Raw genomic sequence first — 21796 nt, 5'->3', positions numbered from 1 at the left:
AGGAACAGCATACTAATCAACAGTACCAACATGGTTGTAACTAAGGACAGTGGAACAGACTTGCAGTACTAGAAACTAGGGTTACACAGTTCTTTCTTTAAGCAATACCCCACTGGACCCCTCCAGCCCTATATATACACTTTCTTATAAATGTTGCCATTGTTTTCCTCTACGGGATCCAGAGATTATGGGTTTGAAGGTTATATAATTTTGCATTCTATCTTTAAGAAAAAGGTTACAAAATTATTAATATAAGTTAAGCATGAGAGTGAATATTTATTTTGAACGAGAAAAGCAATCATGACCAATTGCAAAATTTTAAAAGCTGAAAATACTACAAATATCACAAATTCCTGAAAATAATATAGTATTTGTATCAACTGCCTGATGTACCCCTAAATGACTTTTCCCTACTTTTTGAAGCACAGGTTTTTATCACCTCTAATATGACAATGATTTTATAATATTTTCTATAGAGAGCTGAAGAAATTCAGTTTTTTCCCTCTAGCATGGTTGATAGAAAAACATTGTTAACACTGATAGTTTTGAAACATTTCTTTCAGTTTCACATCTCATTGATGGTTAGTTATAGACTGTTAGAATTGTCACATTTGGGGAAGCCCCTATCAAATTTCTTTCACAGTTGAGCTAAATGACATAGAAGAGTTTTTGACAGAACATTTCCAGCCCCAAACCATTCAGTTCCGGTTCCTCCAACACTAAGCACGCGTCCCAGCACCAGTGCCGAGGGCACGACTAAACAGCAGACTCAGATCTCCTTCCATGAATACATCGGATGAGCCAGGAAGAGTATCCCCGGAGTTACTTCTACAATGCAATGTTAGCAGTACCTAACTCATACAAGTAAAACTAGTCGACTAAACCCAAACTTAAAGAATCTCCAACACAAACTCCACTTGGCACGCTCTCACAAACAGCCTTATCCACTCCAACACGACTCCACCCATGGGAAAGTGTGACAGGTAGGCAAGTGATCACAACTGATAGCACGTAAAACACCTTACTTTTGCAGCAAAGGAACATGACTGTGTGAGCACTTCCCCGCGCCTGGAAGGTCAGTTCTTCCAGCACGGCCCTCCCTCCTCCTGTCCCCTGCGCACACACCCCCACACAACACACCTCTGCTGAGCCTGGGCTGCCTGTCCCGACTCCTCCCTCATCCTCTTGACAGCAGACCTTAGTGTTTCCATCTTCAGTGTTACCTTTGCCTTGATTCTTCCAGTCACTTTCCTGTGCTCATAGTCAAGGTCACCTCTCACTAAGTTTCACCATTGTAGTCGAATCCCTAAATCCACCCTAACCAACTGAGAATGATAAAATTCCCCCAAACCTTAGTTTATCCTCTGCTTAAAAACCTTCAGTTGGTCCTTTATTATACAATCAGTGGCATTATAACCTCAGCCTTTGAACCCATCTGTAACCCCAATTATTTCCCCTGCTATTTTAAATGAACTCTCTTTCCCCAAATTATTTTCCTGTATTCTTTGGGTTTGCTTTGAAAAGTCCCTCTTCTTACCTTCCCCTTTATCATTCCTTTTTGCATGGAGCATCCTTCCTCTTCTCTCTACTTCTCAAAGTAATACTTATTCATCTTGGTCTGCTGTTGTTTTGCTTACCGTCTTAGAGGTTTTTCTAAATACCCATAGTTGTGAAAATAATTATCTTTGCTGGAGAAGGTATAGTCTCTATTTGACACAATATATGCTATGTTGTACCTTCATTCAGTTATTGTTTACATAGAATGTGTATATGTATGGAACTGTGCATGTGTATACCATCTTTCCAACAATATCATAGGTTTAATTTATTTGCTATTACCAAGCACATTACTTAGAACTGCAAATATAAGATAAATGTAAGAAACAGTTTCTGCCTATAGGATGTCTAAATTTTGTAAGTGGGGGAAGATAAGAGTGACAATTATAATAGAGTAAGATAAGAACCCCACACAGCAATTACATATTATATGTTAATTGTTAGACTTTTGGACCCTCCCACTAGACGCCATGCTTTTGAAAGTAGAGGCAGCATCTCTTTAATCACAGTTTTAATTTTTTTTATTTTTTTGCGGTATGCGGGCCTCTGTCGTGGTCTCTCCCGTTGCGGAGCACAGGCTCTGGACGCGCAGGCTCAGTGGCCATGGCTCACGGGCCTAGCCACTCCACAGCATGTGGGATCTTCCCGGACCGGGGCACGAACCCGTGTCCCCTGCATTGGCAGGTGGACTCTCAACAACTGTGCCACCAGGGAAGCCCCACAGCTTTTATTTTTCGACACCTAGTTTCTAGATGTACTGAGTTCTCTACAGTTGTAGATGCTCGTGTAGGGGCTGGGAGATGTCCTAAATATTGCTGAGGGGATTCAAACACTGACTGATGATAAGGTATGAAGTACAAATGACCTGTATACATGTGTTTGAGTTCTTTGTGAGACAAGTACTATGTAGAATATAAAACTGGGTAAAAGCCTCAGTCTACTATAGCTGGTTGGTAGTGTTATCATGAGATTAGTGACAGGAACCTAGTAGGTATTCAAAAGTTTAAGTTTATTTTACATATTATCCACTGATAGAACTCTATATTTTGTTGTGTGGGAGCTTTTAAAAAATCTATTCCCCAAATCTACTTCAATCATGATGATGGAGCTGAAAAAAGTAAATGTACTCTTCTTAGCAGAAAGTCAGTGAAGAGAAGCTTTAAAATATTTAAAGTCTGGATTAGGACATGTAACAAACTAAAGTTCACATTTTTTAAAAGATTCAACTAACGCTAAAGATGGTTTTGAACAGCAGTCTCATTGACGGTGAGCTGTTTCAGGTCGGGCAAGCAGCCACAAGAAGATCTGATCACCTGTAGACAGTCCACGTGGTCAGAGCCTCAGCAGGGAAGAAAGAAAGGTCTGAAGAGTGAATTGCCCCATACTGTCATTTATAATAAAGGGAATCTTGTCTAAGTAATTTTATCTGAAAGTTAAGAACCCCTTGATATTTTCACAATCAACTCAGCATGGTGCTGTTATTTTGCTACTGAGACACTTAAACTTTTGTTTTTCTTACCTCTTACAGAGGAACAAATTGTTTAAAATTTAGGATTTCTGTCAAGTTCATAATATTTTTCTCCTTCTCTGGAAACTAATGCCTCTCCATATGGCCCTTGGGGCTGGGTACCCAGGAAGCATGCTTATGTTGTGTGAATGTCACGCCTACACCACCCACGTCACTGGTAGCTGATGAGTCTGTAGATCCCAGATCTGATTTCAAGAGACACCTGCTCTACAGTCATAGACACCTGGCAAGCCCGAATGAACACAATTCTCCCACCTGGGATCCAGATTAGGGCTGAGAGATGGCCAGCCAGTCAGTATCTGTAGGTGAGGAGAACTGGACTTGGATGTGTAAACTTGGCAGCACCATGTGCTGAGTCATGTTGATCAGCGTAGACAAATATCCAGTTTGTATGTTAAAGTGGAATGAAAACATATGCAAAAAAAACAGAGAGGAAATGTGGGGAGGGATTCTAGTGCCTCGGTTTAGCTATTTCTTAAGGCTTGATGGCATTCCTATTACTGGACTTCATGATGCCTAATACAGGAAATTTTTACATGTTGAGATGTGGGGAAGTCATTCTGGCTTATACATGAGTTAACTTGAATTATATTCTAACTAGAACAGCCTGTTTGTGGCCTATAAAACATACATTGTATATCTGCTTTAATTATTAAAGAAAAGGGTGCATTGACCAGAAGTAAAGAATGTCCATGTTAAAATAAAGACTAAATGCCTCCCTTCCTGGGACGCCAGTGCTGGTACTCCTTTGATGATAAGACTCCCTTCCCAGGTGCCAGGGCCATATTGACTTGCTGTGTACATGCTGATCTGTTTTGGTGAAACCTTGAAGGAAAGTATCCCTGACTTGTTTGATGTTCTTTGCTCTGACAATGCATAAAACAGTGCTGAAAACCCTGCTTCTCTGGAGCAGTTCCTCAGAGTAATCCGGGAAGCTGGCTTATAGTCCTCAGTTTGGCTCAAATAAAACTCTTTTCTCTTCCTGTTATAGATTGTTTATTGATTTTCATTGACAGAGTCCCCCCCCAGGTTTTTTGTTTACTTATTTACTGCTAAAAGAAGATAACATAGCTTCTCCTATTTGCAAATAATGATGCCCAATTAATTCACAAAAAGTAGCTAAATGTCTGTGACTTCAATGGGTCCATAGCTTATCCCAGGGAGAAATTTAAGAGTATAATACATGATGAAATTTTGTGTAATAGTTATTTCTTATTGACTGTCTATAATGTTCGGGGTACTTATGCATGCTTATGTTTTAAGTGCTTATGGATGCTTATTTCTAACATTCATTGCAGTCTTGTGAGGCTGAAATGATTATCGCCATTATATAGAAGAGGAAATGCAAGCCGCAGAGTGTTATAAATTACACAGCTAGTGACACATTTCAAATTGTGGGATGCTGCTTTCTGTTTCAAAAATCAGGTGGTGTTCACCCAGCAACACAACAGACTTTCCTGAAGGCCAAACTTTCCAACCCCCTGTCTGCGTCACTCCGTACTCCTCATTTCAACAAATGGCACCTCAGTTTTACCTGGTTGTTCAGTCCAAGGTTCAGTTTAACCTTCGCTTCACAAAAACTTCACAAAATTATCTTTTACTCTTTTCTTTTTTCCCACCTCCTCCATCTATCCCATCATCAAATCCTACTAGATCATTTCCACAGTTCACTCAGAATAGACCTCTTCTTACCCCTCTAAGCCTCATTTTGTCGATGGGGATGCCGCCAGTCTCCTTATTTCAATTCTTGTGCCCACCTCACCACATATTCTGTTCTCTGCAATGTATACAGAAGAAATCTTTTAAAAAATAAATCTGCTCATGTCACTTTCCTGCCCCAAACTCTCCAATAGCAACATGAATTGGCCTGTCCATCCCTTGACCTCATCTGGTCCCCCTCACACACTCTCTCCAGCCTTGATGTCTTCCTTGCTGATCCCCAAACACTTCAAGCATGTTCCTCCTCAGTGCCTTTCTGCTTGCTGTTTCCTTAACCAGGGATGCCTTTGTATAGAGGCAGCCCCTTGGCCTAGACTCTACCTTTAGTTAGACACTTGCTGGAGCCTCTAGGTCAGAGAGACCTTCCCTAACAGCTCTTTTGATGGTGGTACCCTCCTGCCACCTCCCTCTGGAGCCCTTATCTCTACCTGACTTTACTTTATTCATTTCTTTATATATGTTTGTTCCTGTCTTCTCCCACTAAAATGTAAGCATTATGAAAGTAAATATTTGATCTGTTTTGTTCACAGCTACATCTCTAGGACCGTCAGAACAGTGCCTGAAATAAGATAGAGGCTCAGTAAAGGATTGAGTGAATGAATTAAACGGATTGGATACTTTAAATCTAAGTTTTAAAAATCAGATTTACATGGCTTTGCATTTTCTTTTACTTACTATAAAAGAACCACACTCCTCTTAAATTTTCCCATTCAGAATATACCCTTTTTCGGAATATGCCCATACTTCCATAAACTCTTTATTCCTTTGTAGCTTACTGTTTTTTGCCTTGCAGTCCTTGATCTATTCATTACAAATTGGAATGCATGTGAAAGATTACAATATTTTTGGAGCTACGTGAAAAACTACAATGCTTTTCCAATCTTGTTCTCTTTCACTGTGCCCTATAAGCCCTGTAAATTCTTTGATTAATAACAATGTTGACCGCTATTTCTCTCTCTTTTAATTTTTGAAATAAAGATTTGACTGTTTAGGCTTCTGTTTGGAAGACAAATACACCATAGTGGCAAAGCACATAAAGATGGTAGACCTAGTTCCTCAGAGATAAAAAACAAAAAACAATCCCACCTTCCCTGTTGTGGATTATTCATTCATTCAACAAGCACTTATTTCCTACACAGTACATCTCACGGAAGAGATGGTAGAACCAGGACCAGGGTTTGTGTTTTCAGATCAGTGGTCTTGTTCAGAGGGTAGAATATGTTTTCTGCTGCAGATGTTGCAATTTTCAGACTAAGATTTTAAATACTGATACCTGATGTTGTACAAGATACCTGAGATGAACACATTTCCCCTTTTCTCACAGAAATGGATTTTTAAACTTAATTTTTTTTTTATCAAACGGGAATAAACTTTTATTAAACATATACAACACCAGGGGCACAAAAGGAGAGTTAGCACTGAAATATAAACTAGAAGCGTGAAACCAAACTCACGTGTGGTTCAGAACTTATCGACTGGAGACTTTCCAAGGGAGGAGAAAGGATTTTTTTGCATGAGACTTGAAAAATGTAGATAGGAGCAAATACACAAATGCATGAAGTTAAAATAGGCCATTTCCGTGTTTTTACGACTTGTCTATCCTGAGATTCTGTCGCGCAAGTTTTCCATATTTGATAAAAAGGCGACACGCCCTGGGCACAACCGGCCTAACCTCTCGTGGACCCTAACCTTGGTCTTGCAACTTACCGCCTCACTGCTGAGCATTTTACAGAGGCCATGATTTTCAGATACACAGACGTGCATACGAAGTAGACGCGAACAGCATCAGCCTTTCAGGTTTACTAGCAGCTTTGAGGTTTCGGCGACCCGGAAGCATTTCGGCTGAGAATGTGATTTATTCGCGACGCTAAGCACATGTGGGGGACCGCGCGGCGGACCGAGTTTTGTCGATTCCTCGCTGGGCTCGGCCCTGGAGCCAACGAACCCGGACGCGGCGAGGCCTCTCGGCCGTCCTTCGGGGGCCGCGGCGCACCGGCTGCCTGGGAACCTGGGCCGCCGAGCACGGGTCGGGGAGAACTGGGGCCGGGAACCGCGGCCGCCGCCACCCAGCACGGGCCGGGAGCCGGAGCTGCCCAGCACGGGCCGGGAAGGCCGGAGGGAACGGCCGGTCGGCCGGCGTCCGCGGGGCGCGCTGGGCCAGGGTTGAGGCCCCAACTACCTGAGGATGTTGTGCCGCCTCCATGCTCCGGTTCTGGTTGCTCGAGCGCACCACCGCCACCCGCAGCCACGACGACGGTCCGCGACTCCCGCTGCCGGACTCCCCACCCAGCCGCGCCGCTTCCGCGCGAGCAAGATTAAACTTAATATTTTTTTCTTCACTCTTACAGATATTAGTCAGTGTTTCATATTTAATCAGTAGCGTTCCTAAAAACTAACATGCTTTAAGCATTAATGTGTTCTTAGTGACACCTATCAACCATTTTCACTTTGTTTTAAGATTACATTTTTCTTGGTTATTAACCAGTCCATGAAACATTTATATGTTTTGAATGCACAGAATGTGACGGTAACTGTCCTTGAAGAGTTTATATTAGTAATCATTCACAGAGGACATTTGAGAGGATGGCATGTCTATGGATGGTTGAATGAAACAGACACCTAGATTAGGGGACGGGCACCCTGGAGAGGTTAAAGGCAAAATATATCTGTTTCATAGGACTATGATCTGGCTTGCATCAATTCAATTGAACATTTAGAGTGGACTTAGTATGGTTATACAAGTGAATAGAAAACTGCCCGTTTTTACAAGTTTCACAATCTAGTAGGAGAAATAGATACAGGGACTAGAATATATGACCAATGGAAAGCTAACAACCTGGATGAAAGAGGTCAAAGGGAGTATAATGTGATACAGAGGACTGGAAAGGGATGAGGTGCTTAGAGACACTGCACTTCTTCTGTTCAGTCTATATTTTTTGAGTTCTGAATTCTTACCTGCCAATTCCATATCTTTTATATAGTGAGAGAGTAGGATATTTAAATGAAAAACCAACCACATGGTCTTAAATTATTAACAAAGTTTATAATATAATCACATTATATTTGTCAAATACTTCTGAGTTATGTTAATCTTTATCATGTCCCAGGATAATCTTCTAAATACATAACTATTCACATTATGTTTATAATTATTTCCATTTTGAAATTGATTTAGTGTTCTAAAGATAAGAAAACCTGAGGATAGTTTGTTTCTTAAAATCTAAGCTATTTAACTGATACTAACAACAATGATGGCACCTGTACAATGAAAGATTTTCTCAAAATGCCCTCATTTAGGGCTTGCCTGGTGGCGCAGTGGTTGACAGTCCACCTGCCGATGCAGGGGACACGGGTTCGTGCCCCGGTCCGGGAAGATCCCACATGCCGTGAAGTGGCTGGGCACGTGAACCATGGCTGCTGAGCCTGCGCGTCTGGAGCCTGTGCTCCGCAACAGGAGAGGCCACAACACTGAGAGGACCGCGTATCGGAAAAAAAACCAAAAACAAAAAAATGCCCTCATTTAAAATGCACTGCTAAATTCTGTTGCAAATGACATTTGTTTTCTGCAACAAACTGCTATATATTTCTGCTATATTCATGGTATATGAATGTCTTTGAAGTTTAACTTATTCCCCATCAAACTTAACTCCTCCTAATTAACTGATTTCTCAAGAGTACTTACATACTCTTCATACCCCTCATGGGCTGGAGGAGGGGGTGCCCTGTATCCTGGCACAGTGGGTGATGCCCGTGCTCGCGGGGCAGGGACGCCTCTTGCTACAGGAGGCACTGGAAGAGCACCACGGGTCACAGTGGTCCCTCTAGGGGTGAGAACGCCTCGTCCAGGTGGTGGGGGAGGAGGAATGGCACCCCCACGGCCCCTAGGAGAAACAGGTCACATACAGATGAGAAACAAGTAATGAGAGCAGGCAAAGCTCCCATCTTATAGCCTCTATACAATGGGAAGAAAACACATTTATTTCTGCATGTCTGAGTGTTGTGAGTGTGTGTGTTTAATGGAGATTCTTTAGGATATAAAGCATTTTGACCTCCACAGAATAAGTTTTGTAAATATTGGTTATGACTTAGTTATCATAAAAACCATGTAAAATAATTTGATATTTTCTTTTATAACGCTAAAAATTCAAAGCAAAGGAAACAAAAATCAACCCACTCTGATTTTTATTCCAAATTTACCAAAAAAGTCTCAAATGAGAGCAGTGTCTAGTACATGACTCACTGTACCATCCATAGCTGCTAATTGTCAATGTCTCCGCCATGCTGGAGGTTATTGACAGTGATGGGCAATTTTGTCACTTACAAAAAAAAGTCTGTCTGCACTTCGATAAAATGTGGAACTCTAACCATCATGATATCATTCTGCTTATTATAGTAGCTTAAGTTTGAGGTCATTGTCACTGATTTATCATTATGCATGTAACCCCCTGAACTGGTACAGTCCCTGATATAATTTATTTCCTATGGTAACTATGGTGCTAGTGAAATACATGAGGGCTCTGTAAAAAAAATAACACACTGAGTACTTGGTACTGCAGTGCTTGACACAAAATTAACTTGTATTAAAAGTGTAAGATCAAATGGTTGCAGTAAACTCTTATGGTATTCTGAGGCCTTTGGAAAGGTTGAGTGTTTGTCTAAAGTTTTTGGGCAAAAGCATGGTTATTTCACTTTTTATTATGTCTGAAAGTTTGGCCTCTAGAAAGTACTGCTTTCAGCAAGAACGCTAAAGCTTTGGGGGAAATAATGATCACGGGATGTGAACCATCACACTGTTTGGCTGCACCCACAGATGGGGTTGTAGGTTATGCTTTCTGCTATGAGGAGCAGTCAGCTGGCTCTTGCAGAAAATGAGCTTGACGAGTGAACAATAAGAATGCTGGTAAAGCTTTTAAAAGTTCTAAATAGATTATAGAGCTGATGAATAGAGAGATTATTAGAGAACTTACTGTGAGTCTAATGTACAGAGAATGCTCTCCGGTACTGGGAGACCCTAGAAGGCCCAGTGCCCACTTCAAGCACAATGTAACTGAGACCACAATATTCTACATTAGCATGATAGTATAAAAGCTGATCTATAAGATGGACATAAAGAGTAATTTTACCTTCACTGGATCTCCAAGCACCTTATATACAGGGTGTGCATACATCCAGGTTTGCCCAGAATAGTTCAGAATTACAACTGTTGTCCTAGTTTAGCATTTTAATACTTTCAACAGTGTCCCTGTGTGGGTGGTAAATTATATGTCACCTTAGTTTAAACTATATTCACAAGTTATATCTATACCACTGAATAATCACAGGTAAGTGTTATAACTCCTTGAACCTAAGGTAGATTATTTTTCTAAAATAAGATTTCTGAATCTGTAGCCATTCTTCCTGCTTTAAAATTATATGATGCTCAAATCAAATCTAATTTCTCATCCCATTCCTTCAACAACTGTCTCCCAGACAGAGCCCTGGAAAATCTGTCTCTTGAATCTGACTCATTACCTCCTACACATTACATCCCTTCCCTGGAATATTAACCCTATATCTCTCTTCAACTCAAGTCCTCAATTCAACTCAAGATTCACATCACCTATTTAGAATGTAGTGTCCCTGGCTGAATCCACTCTACAATGTTCTTTCCTTTATTTTTCTGACTTCTTGAAAGTTTTCTATCCTTAATTCTTCACCTCCTGCTCATTCCTGAATCAAATGCAATCTAGTTATTGCTTCCTCCTCTTTATTGAAAATATTCTTGACTGGTATCACCAGAAGCCTACTGGTTTCCAAATCCACTGGAAATCAGTCCCCATTCCACTGTAACTGTTATATTTATCACTATGGGTTACTATCTGGAAAACGCCTTCTTTGAACTTTTATGACTCTGCTTTTCTCCATATTTCTTCCTCCCTCCTTTATATTCTTCAGGCTCATTCATTGACATCTACTCCTGGGCCCACCTTGGAATGTGGCTATCCCCATTTTCTTCCCCCCACCCTCCTTCTGTGCCTCACGGTGCACCCCTGCAGTCTCTAACCCTGATGGCTGTTATCTCTTTCCTTCCTACCACACACCATACCCTGGATCATGTCTCCTTAACTGGTCTGCATGTTAGAGTCACTTAAAGACCTTTGAAAACCTCCATACTCCAGACCATACCCCAGGCCAATTAAGTCACAGTCTCTAGCAGCAGCGAGCTTTCAGTAATTCCAATGTGCAGACCAGTTTGGGAACCACTGCCTTACATGTGTCATCTAACTTAAAAATCTTGACAACCTTGTCATGTAGCCATTTCTAAGCTATTTTAAAGGTTGAGAACCAAGTCACAGAAAGTACAAGTCACCTTCCCAAGGTCACACTGGCAATTCATAGGCCTAGGATTAATTATATTCTTCATTAAATTTGGTCCTTCACCTAATTTTAGTGGATGATGTCATTAATCTCTAACCAGGGCAGACATGAGAGAGTTATACTGTCTAGGACCACTCTCTTGTCTCCAACATCGATTTGGGCACTAATTTGTATAAATTCTAATCTCTAATCTAGTCCTTTATCTCTCTAACACTCCAAGTGGTATTCATTTCTGTGTTGGATAATGAACTTGTATTCTCCCTGGCTTCCTTGCCACACACCTCTCTGTCTGTCTTTCTCTCTTTGCTCTAATTCTTCTCTATCACTCACAGTGGTGACTGAGTAGTCTTTCTTGGAGACAAATATGATTAGTCCCCTCTTTAAAAAGCTCCATTAGATTCTATCTATGTATTAGTTCTCATTGTAGTAAACAAAACCTTCAAAGTCTGCCTCAAATGTTTTATTTTCCACTGTTCACTCTCATTCAACATGTAGCAGTGATGTGTGTGAAGATCTTAATTCTTCAATTACATAATATATATTATTATAATATATAGATGTAATACTTTGTTTTCTGGTATGCATTATTTTTGGAAGATTAGATAGTTTTCATAGATATGCTTGTTGAAACATAAATTCCTTTAATTAAAGAAATTTTCAACAAATTAAAGTTTTAAAAATATACCAGGTACCGTTCTTTTTGAATTTAAGTGTAACTGAATAACTTTAAAAAGTCACAATTTCATAAATATGTACAAATCAGCATCCATTAACCCATGTGTTCAAGAACTTTCTGATCAATATGATCTTCTGTTTTGTGAAGCTATTTTCTTATTCTTATTTAATTGCAGATATATTTCATCATGTGGTTTGAAACAGAAGACAACAGAGTTCTGCTACATTTACTTTTATTAATGTTAATACATTAATTACATCAAGATAGCATTGAAAGTGAGGTTTAATTTTCAATATTAATTTTCTTTTTTAACATATGCAGTATCAGATTGTATGATATATGGAATGTTAAAAAGCAAAAGCTTTCAATCAAATTTTTCTTCTAAGATATTTAGAAGTCTAGATTATAATGCACTCTTCTTTATTAAATAATTAAGGAGATTAATATTTTACATTAAAACTTCACTGAAATTGAAATCTTATATGGTCCACTCAAATATGACAAATGTATTATTACCTTAAGGAACACCAATAACAAAACAAAGTCTTTTAATATGATGATTTTGTAATCTCAAAAGCAGGTTAATGCATTATTTTTTTGAATGGTCCCTATTCCAAGGAATATAGAATAGAAAAAAACTTGTTGCCTCTATAGTCATTCAATACATACTTAGGTTACACCATATATAACTGCCAAAATTATCATTTTTTGAACTACAAAAGTGACAATTTCATTATTAAAACCCTATGACTTAATCAGTTTAAGATTGCCTGCAATGATGTCATTTCACAACTCATCATGCTGAAGTTAATATAAAGGCTTTGTAAAAGGCTGATTCCATTTTAAAAAGTCCATAAAAAATGTTATGTCACATTAATTTTTAGCAATAAACTAATGTTCCTAGGTAGCATTAGAAAGCTCATATAAAAAAAATTTTAAGAAAAAAATGTGAAAATAATCACTGAAACATTTTCAGAAGTTTTTCCTTTAATCAAAGTAATTTCTATAATTGCCACATTTTACCTTTAGTCAATTATTTCCTTGATGTTTTATTTGGAAATTGATCATTCTTAACTTCTTTTCTGATAGTGTAAAATTTTTTGAGGTGTCTGTGACTTAAATGTTAAAAACAGTGGTGTTTTGAAAGGTGGTGAAAATATTTGGGGAGTAATTTTAAAAATAAATTGAATCAGCAAAGTATCTTAGAATCTCTTAAGACGGTTTCTATGCAGTATATGAAATAGTATTCTAAATCTAAGCCGTTTAGAGATTTGAAGGCCAACTATAACAGGATAAAGAGAATGACAGAGTTACACAGTCTGTGTGTGAAGGCTATGAGTATTTTTCACTTTACCTCTTTGCAAAACAATGCTTTCTCTTGAAAGCTTGGCAAATGTAGAATCCTACAAAACAAATTCTGTTGCAGAAAAATTCCAATTTCTTTGCAAAGTGAACAATATCAAATAAAATCTTCTCTGATGACATTGCAGAGTCAAATATAACTAAGCTTTAAATATTCTTACCATCAGCCATGTAACAAATGTGCTTCTGGCTTTCTGGACTGGTGGCGTGTATATATATATATATATGTGTGTGTGTGTGTGTGTGTGTGTATATATATATAATACACATACATATAATATATATATAATCTACTTATCTATCTAAATATCTATATATCTACCGACCTACCTGTATCTATCATTATCCTCATCTATCTGTCTACCTATCTGGCAAGACTATATCAATTCATGGGCCATTTAAGGCATAGATAATATTTGTAATTTTCTCTTCATTCGAGGCCATCCTGGTTCAAAGATGCATATGATTGAATCATCTGCATGTCCTAATCCTGGGGACAAAACCAAAAAGTAGAAACTCCTAGGTTTGCTCCTCTTATTTTCTTAGGAAGCTGTTAAGAGCTCAAACTCCGAATTCTAGAGTCAGACTGCCTGTTTGTCCTCAGGCATATTGCTTACATCTTTATCAGTTGCTCACCTGTAAATAATGCTTAACCCTACTATGGAGGATTTGATGAGTTAATAACTTATATAAAGCTCTTACAAGCTATATAAGCATCTGTTGTTATTGCTTTTGTGGTGGTGGTGGTTATTGTTGCTGATATTGCTGTTGTTTATTCCTAGCTGTGATCATGACACAGAACAGGCCAGGAAAGTACTGCCATCCTTATTGGCTGTTAATTTATTTAAAGTAAGAACAAATGTACCTTGAAGGAGTTGTGGGAGCTATTCTGATCCCTCTGCCTTTAATACCTCTGCCATGACCAGAGTCCTCTGAGCCATTTAAGTAAGATAATTCACGTAGTTGTTCCTGACGAATTTCATCATTGTAGTCCTAGAAGAAAAAACATGACCTGATGAGCTAAAATGGAGAATGGAGTTCTTAGAACTGAACAAACACAGTAAGAAAGGAAATTTTTCACTTATTTTCTGGTATACAAAAATCTAAAATGATGTAAAAGTAAATATAATTTAAGTTCCTAGTTTTATACAGAGAAACTGAAGTTGCGAGATTTGCTGGGATATCACTTTATATGTTAGCTAGAAAAGGAAAGGTAACAATATAGAGCAAGATCTTGGAAGGTCCCAAGGTCATGGTTGCTAATAAGAGGATTACTGAAAAACAACTTTAGTGGTATAAGTACGTGTAGATTGTTAAAGACTGCATAATACTCAAATAGTTCCTGATGCATAAACTGAAAAGGGGCAATCCCAAAGACCAAAGTAGATACTGTGTTAAAATAATTAAAAAGTGCAAAAAAATATCAGTTTCAGACAACTGGGAAGCTATGCAATCCAACTAAAAAACTTGAGGGGCAATGTTTAGAAATAAATAATTTTCTATGTGTTCTAGCATTGGGCTGATGGAGAATGACAGCCATAGCAGAAGGCACACTTCACAGTAACAGCCAGAGATTTGGTCAAAGTCAAAGAGACGATCTCTATCCTTCATCAGTGGAAATGTATCAGTCATTTCAATAGGACCAAAGAGTGGATCTGAGTCACTGAAGATGAATGCTATCTTCAAAAAACAAGTGTCAGTCTTACCTGTTTCTCTTTTTACTAACACACACGTGAATGCACACACACACCCTGGTAGAACAGTACAAAACTGAGTAATTGGTATTTTTGCCTAATGGGCAATCCAAGTAAATTCTTTTTCAGTAAAGATGTGTTTATGTGAAAGCCATGAGCTGTCTAGGAGTTGAGACGAGAAATATTTGTAGAAATATCTGGGTTAACATAAATGATGTCTGAGGTCTGGTAGTGGACACTTGAGCCAGGTTAGCTCTGCACTTGTGAGTTATAGTAACAGCACATGGAAACTGTGCACTCACCTGCACAGCCTGGTCTAGAAGATGGAGGGGATGCATTCAGCCTAAAAGCTTTTCTAAAGCACAGCTTTACCTCATGGTCCAAAAACTGCTTTGTTCACAAGCAAAAGTACTAGTCACTCCAAAGCACTTACTTTTTATTTTTAACATGTTGCTTTCACATTTATCCTGTTCAGCACCTGATTATAGTGGTAATGGGCTCAAGACAGTTGATTGACAGAAGAACTATAGTAGAAAATGATAGTTTTTAACAATTACTCAATTTATACCTCTTAATTTTCACATTCAAGCAACAACCAAACTGAAGAATAAGCATGTCTACTATTTTATTAGGTACAGGGAATGTGATGAATTGCTACTTCTGACTGAACTGAGCAGCCACCATGAAAATGAAAAATTAATTCCATAATTTTCCCATGTAATATTCCTAACTTGAAAGCAGATCTTTGCAGCTTCTTATCTAAGAAAAATCCATGGACTCCTAAAGGTCTTTATGAATTATAAAAAGAGATAGATTCTCATTTCTGGCAACATTGAGGGTTGAGATAAAAATTAACAAATAGCAGATAAATTCATACATGTAAAATTTACGTTAGAGAATATCTTTATGCCAGAATTAGAAAATACATTATTGTGGATATTAGCATGAATATTTGACACTACAGGTTAAGTTAGTTCTTACTGTAAGCAAAACACTACTGTTAGTGTATAATCAAGTTTCTTATGAGCTCAGCTAGATATACTTTGTTTTAAGAACTGGATCGTCTTCCAGGGTTGTGGTAGTGAAGTGAATGCAGAACTCTAAATACAGGTGTAACTGACTTAGAATATGAGTCGCTCTGTTCTGAAATCATATTGCTCCCAAGGCCATGGTACACAAGAGCAACTCCCAGTCAATGACCAAATGTGGTTGAAATGCTAAAATAGGCTCATTCTTGGGAGTCACAGTTCTCCTCTGCCCATGCCTCAAGGATTCCTAGACAGCTGGGATGAATTTCCCTTTAATACCATTGCTTCTGGGCTATGACCTCTTTCCTTTGGGTCAGATATTCTAGTGTGAAGGTTCTCCAGTCTTCCTTGGCTTCCTCCTTATTTTATTTATTTATTTATTTAGTTTTTTGTCACAAGATCATTTTTCCTAATGAACTCCTTACATGTTTAATCTCAACTAATTCTGATTCTGGGAGGGCCCAAACTAACACACAGAACGTTGACAAAATCAAGTTCCTAAAATTACAAGCTGAGAGATTTTGTAAATCCATTGATGTTAATGCTGGTGGAACCTATTCTGTTCAACATACCTTATACTCTGATTAATTGGAGTATTTTCCATTCTCTTACTTTAAAATGGTTACATACAGATTAAACATGGAACTGATTACTGACTAGCAAAAAGGGTAGTAATCAATGTTTATTTTAAGAAAGTATATTGTATGTTGCCCAATTTTCTAAATCACTTCACTTAATAAAAATGTATGAAAGAGTCAGACATAGAGTGAACAAACATAAGGCATGTTTTGGGCGTTGGCTGACATAGATGAATTGTGGAAAGAGGGAGAAGGCTGGTTGGTGTGTGTATGTATGTGGTGAAGTGAGAGAGAGAAAGAGAGGTTGGGCAACCACAAGCTATTCAAGAGTGTCTTAGTGGAAGTTATACTGTATGACTTGGGAAGGTAGGAATAAAAGAAATTTTAAATGCAGGAATGGCTAGAAGTATAATGACACCATTAACCAAAGAAAGAAAGGAATGAATAAAGTTTAGAGGTAGAGAATTTATATTTTGTCTTGATAATCTTAAGTTTAAAATGCCAAGGAGACATTAAAGTTTATCTTAGAAATTCAGATCTAGGTCAGGGGAGGAAATCTGAATGTCATTTGCACACACTTGTGATAAATGAAACATGGAGATTGCCTAAGAGAATAGTAACATAATGTAGTGACAAACATTTTCTAATCATACTTCATACATTACAATATTATGATCATTAAATGACCAGGTCTTTAATAAACTCAAGTTTTCCTAATTAGACAACTAAAATATATATACCACTGTATTTATAGTAATGAAGCATCTAGCTGTCTCAAATAAATACAAAAGAATTTTAAATGCCCAAATGTAGAGATACTGAAACTCTAAGTATTCTCTAGACTGAATATATCCTGTGTATTATTTTTATGATATAGATATAATTTTCTAAACCCCCAAATCTTTAATTGTATATTATATGCTTATATTCAGCTCTTCATTAAGCACAGATCTAACTTTGAATTAATCTTTCATCATTAGGACATGAGTCCATCCTGTTAAACATTTAATTGTGGCATATGTTGCTGGTGCTTCAGTTACATAAAATCTTAAAAATACTCATAAACAAAATATTCCAAGATTGCCTTGTAAATGTGATCTTATTAGAAATATACTACAGCCTGAGTTGGAGACTAGATGGTGGAGTAGAATGACTTGAGCTCACCTCCTCTCAAGAAAACACCAGCATCACAACTAAATGCTGAACAACCATCGACAAAGAAGACTGGAACCTACCAAAAAGAGATATTCTACATCCAAAAACAAAGAAGAAGCCACAATGAGATGGTAGGAGGGGCACATGTGTGATATAATCAAATCCAATATCCACTGGGTGGGTGACCCACAAACTGAAAAATAATTATATCACAGAGGTTCTCCCACAGTAGTGAGATTCTGAGCCCCACATCAGGCTCCCCAGCCTGGGGGTCTGGCATTGGGAGGAGGAACTCCCAGAGCATTTGGTTTTGAAGGCCAGCAGGGCTTGATCTCAGGAGCTCCACCGGACTTGTGGAAACAGGGACTCCACTCTTGGAAGGCCCACACAAGTTCTCGTGTATACTACCCAGGAAAAAAGCAGTGAATTCATAGGAACCTGGGCCAGACCTACCTGCTGGTCTTGAAGGGTATCCTGGGGAGGTGGGGGGGGCAGCTGTGGCTCACTGTAGGAACAAGGACACTAGTGACAGAGGTGCCAAGGAGTACTAATTAGCATGAGCCCTTCTGGAGGCTGCCATTTTGATGCCAAGACCTGGACTCACCCAACAGACTGTAGGCTCCAGTCCTGGGATGCCTCAGGCCAAACAACCAACAGGGCAGAAACACAGCCCCACCCATCATCAGACAGGCTTGTGAAAGTCTTACTGAGCCCACAGCTGCCTGTAAACACACCACTTGACACAGCCCTGCCCACCAGAGAGACAAGACCCAGCTCCACTCACCAGTGGGCAGGCACAAGTGAGTGGAGAAAGGAAGGAAGCCTTCACAAGCATCTAGACCAGCCTCACCCACCACGGGCAGATAGCAGAAGCAAGAGAAACTAGAGCCCTGCATCCTGTGGAACAGAGACAATGAAAACAGGAAAAATGAGATGGCAGAGAAATATGCTCCAGATGAAGGAACAAAATAAAACCCCAGAAGGACAACTAAATGAAATGGAGATAGGCAATTACCTGAAAAATAATTCAGAGTAATGAAAGCAAACATGATCCAAGATCTTGGAAAAAGAATGGTGGCACAGACTGAGAAGATGAAGAAATGTTTAAAAAAGACCTAGAGGGTATAAAGAACAAACAGTGTTGAAGAATACAATAACTGGGACTTCCCTGGTGGTGCAGTGGTTAAGAATCTGCCTGTAAGTGCAGAGGACATGGGTTCAAGCCCTGGTCCAGGAAGATCCCACATGCCATGGAGCAACTACGCATGTGTGCCACAACTACTGAGCTTACACTCTAGAGCCTGCATGCCACAACTACTGAAACTCGCATGCCTAGAGTCCATGCTCCACAACAAGAGAAGCCACTGCAATGAGAAGCCCATGTGCCGCAATGAAGAGTAACCCCCACTTGCCGCAACTAGAGAAAGCCCGCGTGCAGCAGTGAAGACCCTATGCAGCCAAAGATAAATAAATAAGTAAACATTTTAAAAAAACAATACAATACCTGAAATGAAATATACACTAGAATGAATCAGTAGCAGGATAAATGAGGCAGAAGAACGGATAAGTGACTTGGAAGTTAGAATGGTGGAATTCACTGCTGCAGAACAGAATAAAGAAAAAAGAATGAAAAGAAATGGAGACAGCCTAAGAGACTTCTGGGACAACATTAAATGCAAAAACACTCGCACTATAGGGGTCCCAGAAGGAGAAGAGAGAGAGAAAGGACCCGAGAAAATATTTGAAGAGATTATAGTCAAAAACTTCCCTAACATGGGAAGGGAAATAGTCAATCAAGTCCAGGAAATGCAGCAAGCCCCATACAGGATAAACCCAAAGAGGAACACACCTAAACACATTTTAATCAAATTGACAAAATTAAAGACAAAGAGCAAATATGAAAACAACAAGGGAAAAGTAATAAATAACATACAAGGGTTATCAGCTGATTGTTCAGAAGAAACTCTGCAGGCCAGAGAGGAGTGGCATGATATATTTAAAGTGATGAAAGGGAAAAACCTAAAACCAAGAATACTCGACCCAGCAAGGTTTTGTTCAGATTTGATGGAGAAATCAGAAGCTTTACAATGAACAAAAGCTAAGAGAATTCAGCACCACCAAACCAGCTTTACAACAAATCCTAAAGGAAATTCTCTATGCTAAAAAGAAAAGGCCACAACTAGAATTAAGAAAATTATGAATAGGAAAGCCCACCAGTAAAGGCAAATATAAAGTAAAGGTAGGAAATCAACCATGCACAAATATGATATCAAAACAAGCAATAGTGAGAAGAGGAGAGTACAAATGCAGGATATTGGAAATCACTGGAAATTAAGAGACCAGCAACTTATAACAATTTTGTAAAGCAATCTTTTATATATACTGCTATATAAAAACCTTATGGAAACTGCAAACCAAAAAACTACAATAGATACACACAGAAAAAAAGCAACCCAACACAACACAAAAGATAGTCATCAAATCACAAGAGAAGAGACCAAAAGAGGAAGGAAAGAAAAAAGACCCACAAAAACAAATTCAAAACAATTAAATAAATGACAATAGGAACATACATATTGATAATTACCTTAAATGTAAATGGATTAAATGCTCCAACCAAAAGACAGACTGGTTGAATGGATATAAAAATAAGACCATGTATATGCTGTCTACAAGAGACCCACTACAGATCTAGGAACACATACAGACTGAAAGTGAGGGGATGGAAAAGAGCTATTCCATGCATGTGGAAATCAAAAGAAAGCTGCAGTAGCAATGTTCATATCAGACAAAATAGACTTTAAAATAAAGACGACTGTTACCAGTGACAAAAAAGAACGCTAAATAAAGATCAAGGGATCAATCCAAGAAGAAGATATAACAAGTGTAAATATATTTGCACCCAGCATAGGAATACCTCAATATATAAGGTGAATGCTAACAGCCATAAAAGGAGAAACTGACAATAACACAATAATAGTGGGGGACTTTAACACCCCACTTACATCAAAGGACAGATCATCCAGACAGAAAATCAATAAGGAAACAGAGGTCTTAAATGACACATTAGACCAGATATACTTAATTGTTATTTATAGAACATTCATCCAAAATCAGCAGAATATGCATTCTTATTGAGTGCTCATGGAACATTCTCCAGGATAGATCACATGCTGGGTCACAAAGCAAGCCTTTTAAAATTTAAGACAACTGAAATCATATCAAGCATCTTTTCTGACAACAACACTATGATTTTAGAAAGCAACTACAGGAATTAAACTTTATGAAACACAAACACGTGGAGGCTAAACAATATGCTACTAAATAACCAATGGATCATGTAAGAAATCAAAGAGGAAATTTAAAAATACCTAGAGACAAGTGATAACAAAAACAAGATGATATGAAACCTATGAGACACAGCAAAAGCAGTTCTAAGAGGGAAGTTTATAGCAATACAAGCTTACCTTAGGAAACAAGATAAATTTCAAATAAATAACCTAACATTACACCTAAAGCAACTAGAGAAAGAAGATAAAACAAAACCCACAGTTAGTAGAAGGAAAGAAATCGGAAAGATCTGATCAGATATAAAAGAAGTAGAGATGAAGAAAACAGTAGAAAAGATCAATGAAATTAAAAGTGGGTTCTTTGAAAAGATAAACAAAATTGATAAACCTTTAGCCAAAGCCATCATGAAAAAAAGGGAGAGGGCTAAAATCAATGAAATTAGAAATAAAACCAATCCAAAAATGGGCAGAAGACCTAAATAGACATTTCTCCAAAGAAGACATACAGATGGCCAAGAAACACGTGAAAAGCTGCTCAACATTACTAATTATTAGAGAAATGCAAATCAAAACTACAATGAGGCATCACCTCACACCAGTTATAATGGACATCATAAGAAAATCTACAAACAACAAATGATGGAGAGGGTGTGGAGAAAAGGGAACCCTCTTGCACTGTTTGTGGGAATGTAAATTGATACAGCCACTATGGAGAACAGTATGGAGGTTCCTTAAAAAACTAAAAATAGAATTACCATATGATCCAGCAATCCCACCACTGGGCATATACCCAGAGAAAACCATAATTCAAAAAGACACATACACCCCAATGTTCATTGCAGCACTATTTAC

At 38.4% G+C, this 21796-nt stretch overlaps 1 protein-coding gene across 3 annotated transcripts in view; it reads right to left on the bottom strand.

Moving 5' to 3' along the window:
• The window catches only part of KHDRBS2 (KH RNA binding domain containing, signal transduction associated 2), a 730387-nt gene that overhangs the window by 309751 nt on the left and 398840 nt on the right, over positions 1-21796 (bottom strand). For all 3 annotated transcript variants that reach the window (XR_003796745.1, XR_003796744.1, XM_029243151.1), the window contains exons 5-6: positions 14065-14192; positions 8487-8685 (exon numbers count right to left, since the gene is read on the bottom strand). Coding sequence is in view for 1 of the 3 variants with exons in the window: in XM_029243151.1 (XP_029098984.1) it covers positions 8487-8685; positions 14065-14192 (327 nt within the window). In the remaining 2 variants the exon portion in view is untranslated. The remainder of the gene's footprint in view (positions 1-8486; positions 8686-14064; positions 14193-21796) is intronic.

This window comes from Monodon monoceros, unplaced genomic scaffold (assembly GCF_005190385.1).
Source record: "Monodon monoceros isolate NGI ecotype Baffin Bay Population unplaced genomic scaffold, NGI_Narwhal_1 Super_Scaffold_3, whole genome shotgun sequence".
Lineage (NCBI taxonomy): Eukaryota > Metazoa > Chordata > Mammalia > Artiodactyla > Monodontidae > Monodon > Monodon monoceros.
The sequence above is the reverse complement of the archived record's forward strand: the minus strand, read 5'-3'. Positions and strand labels throughout refer to the sequence as shown.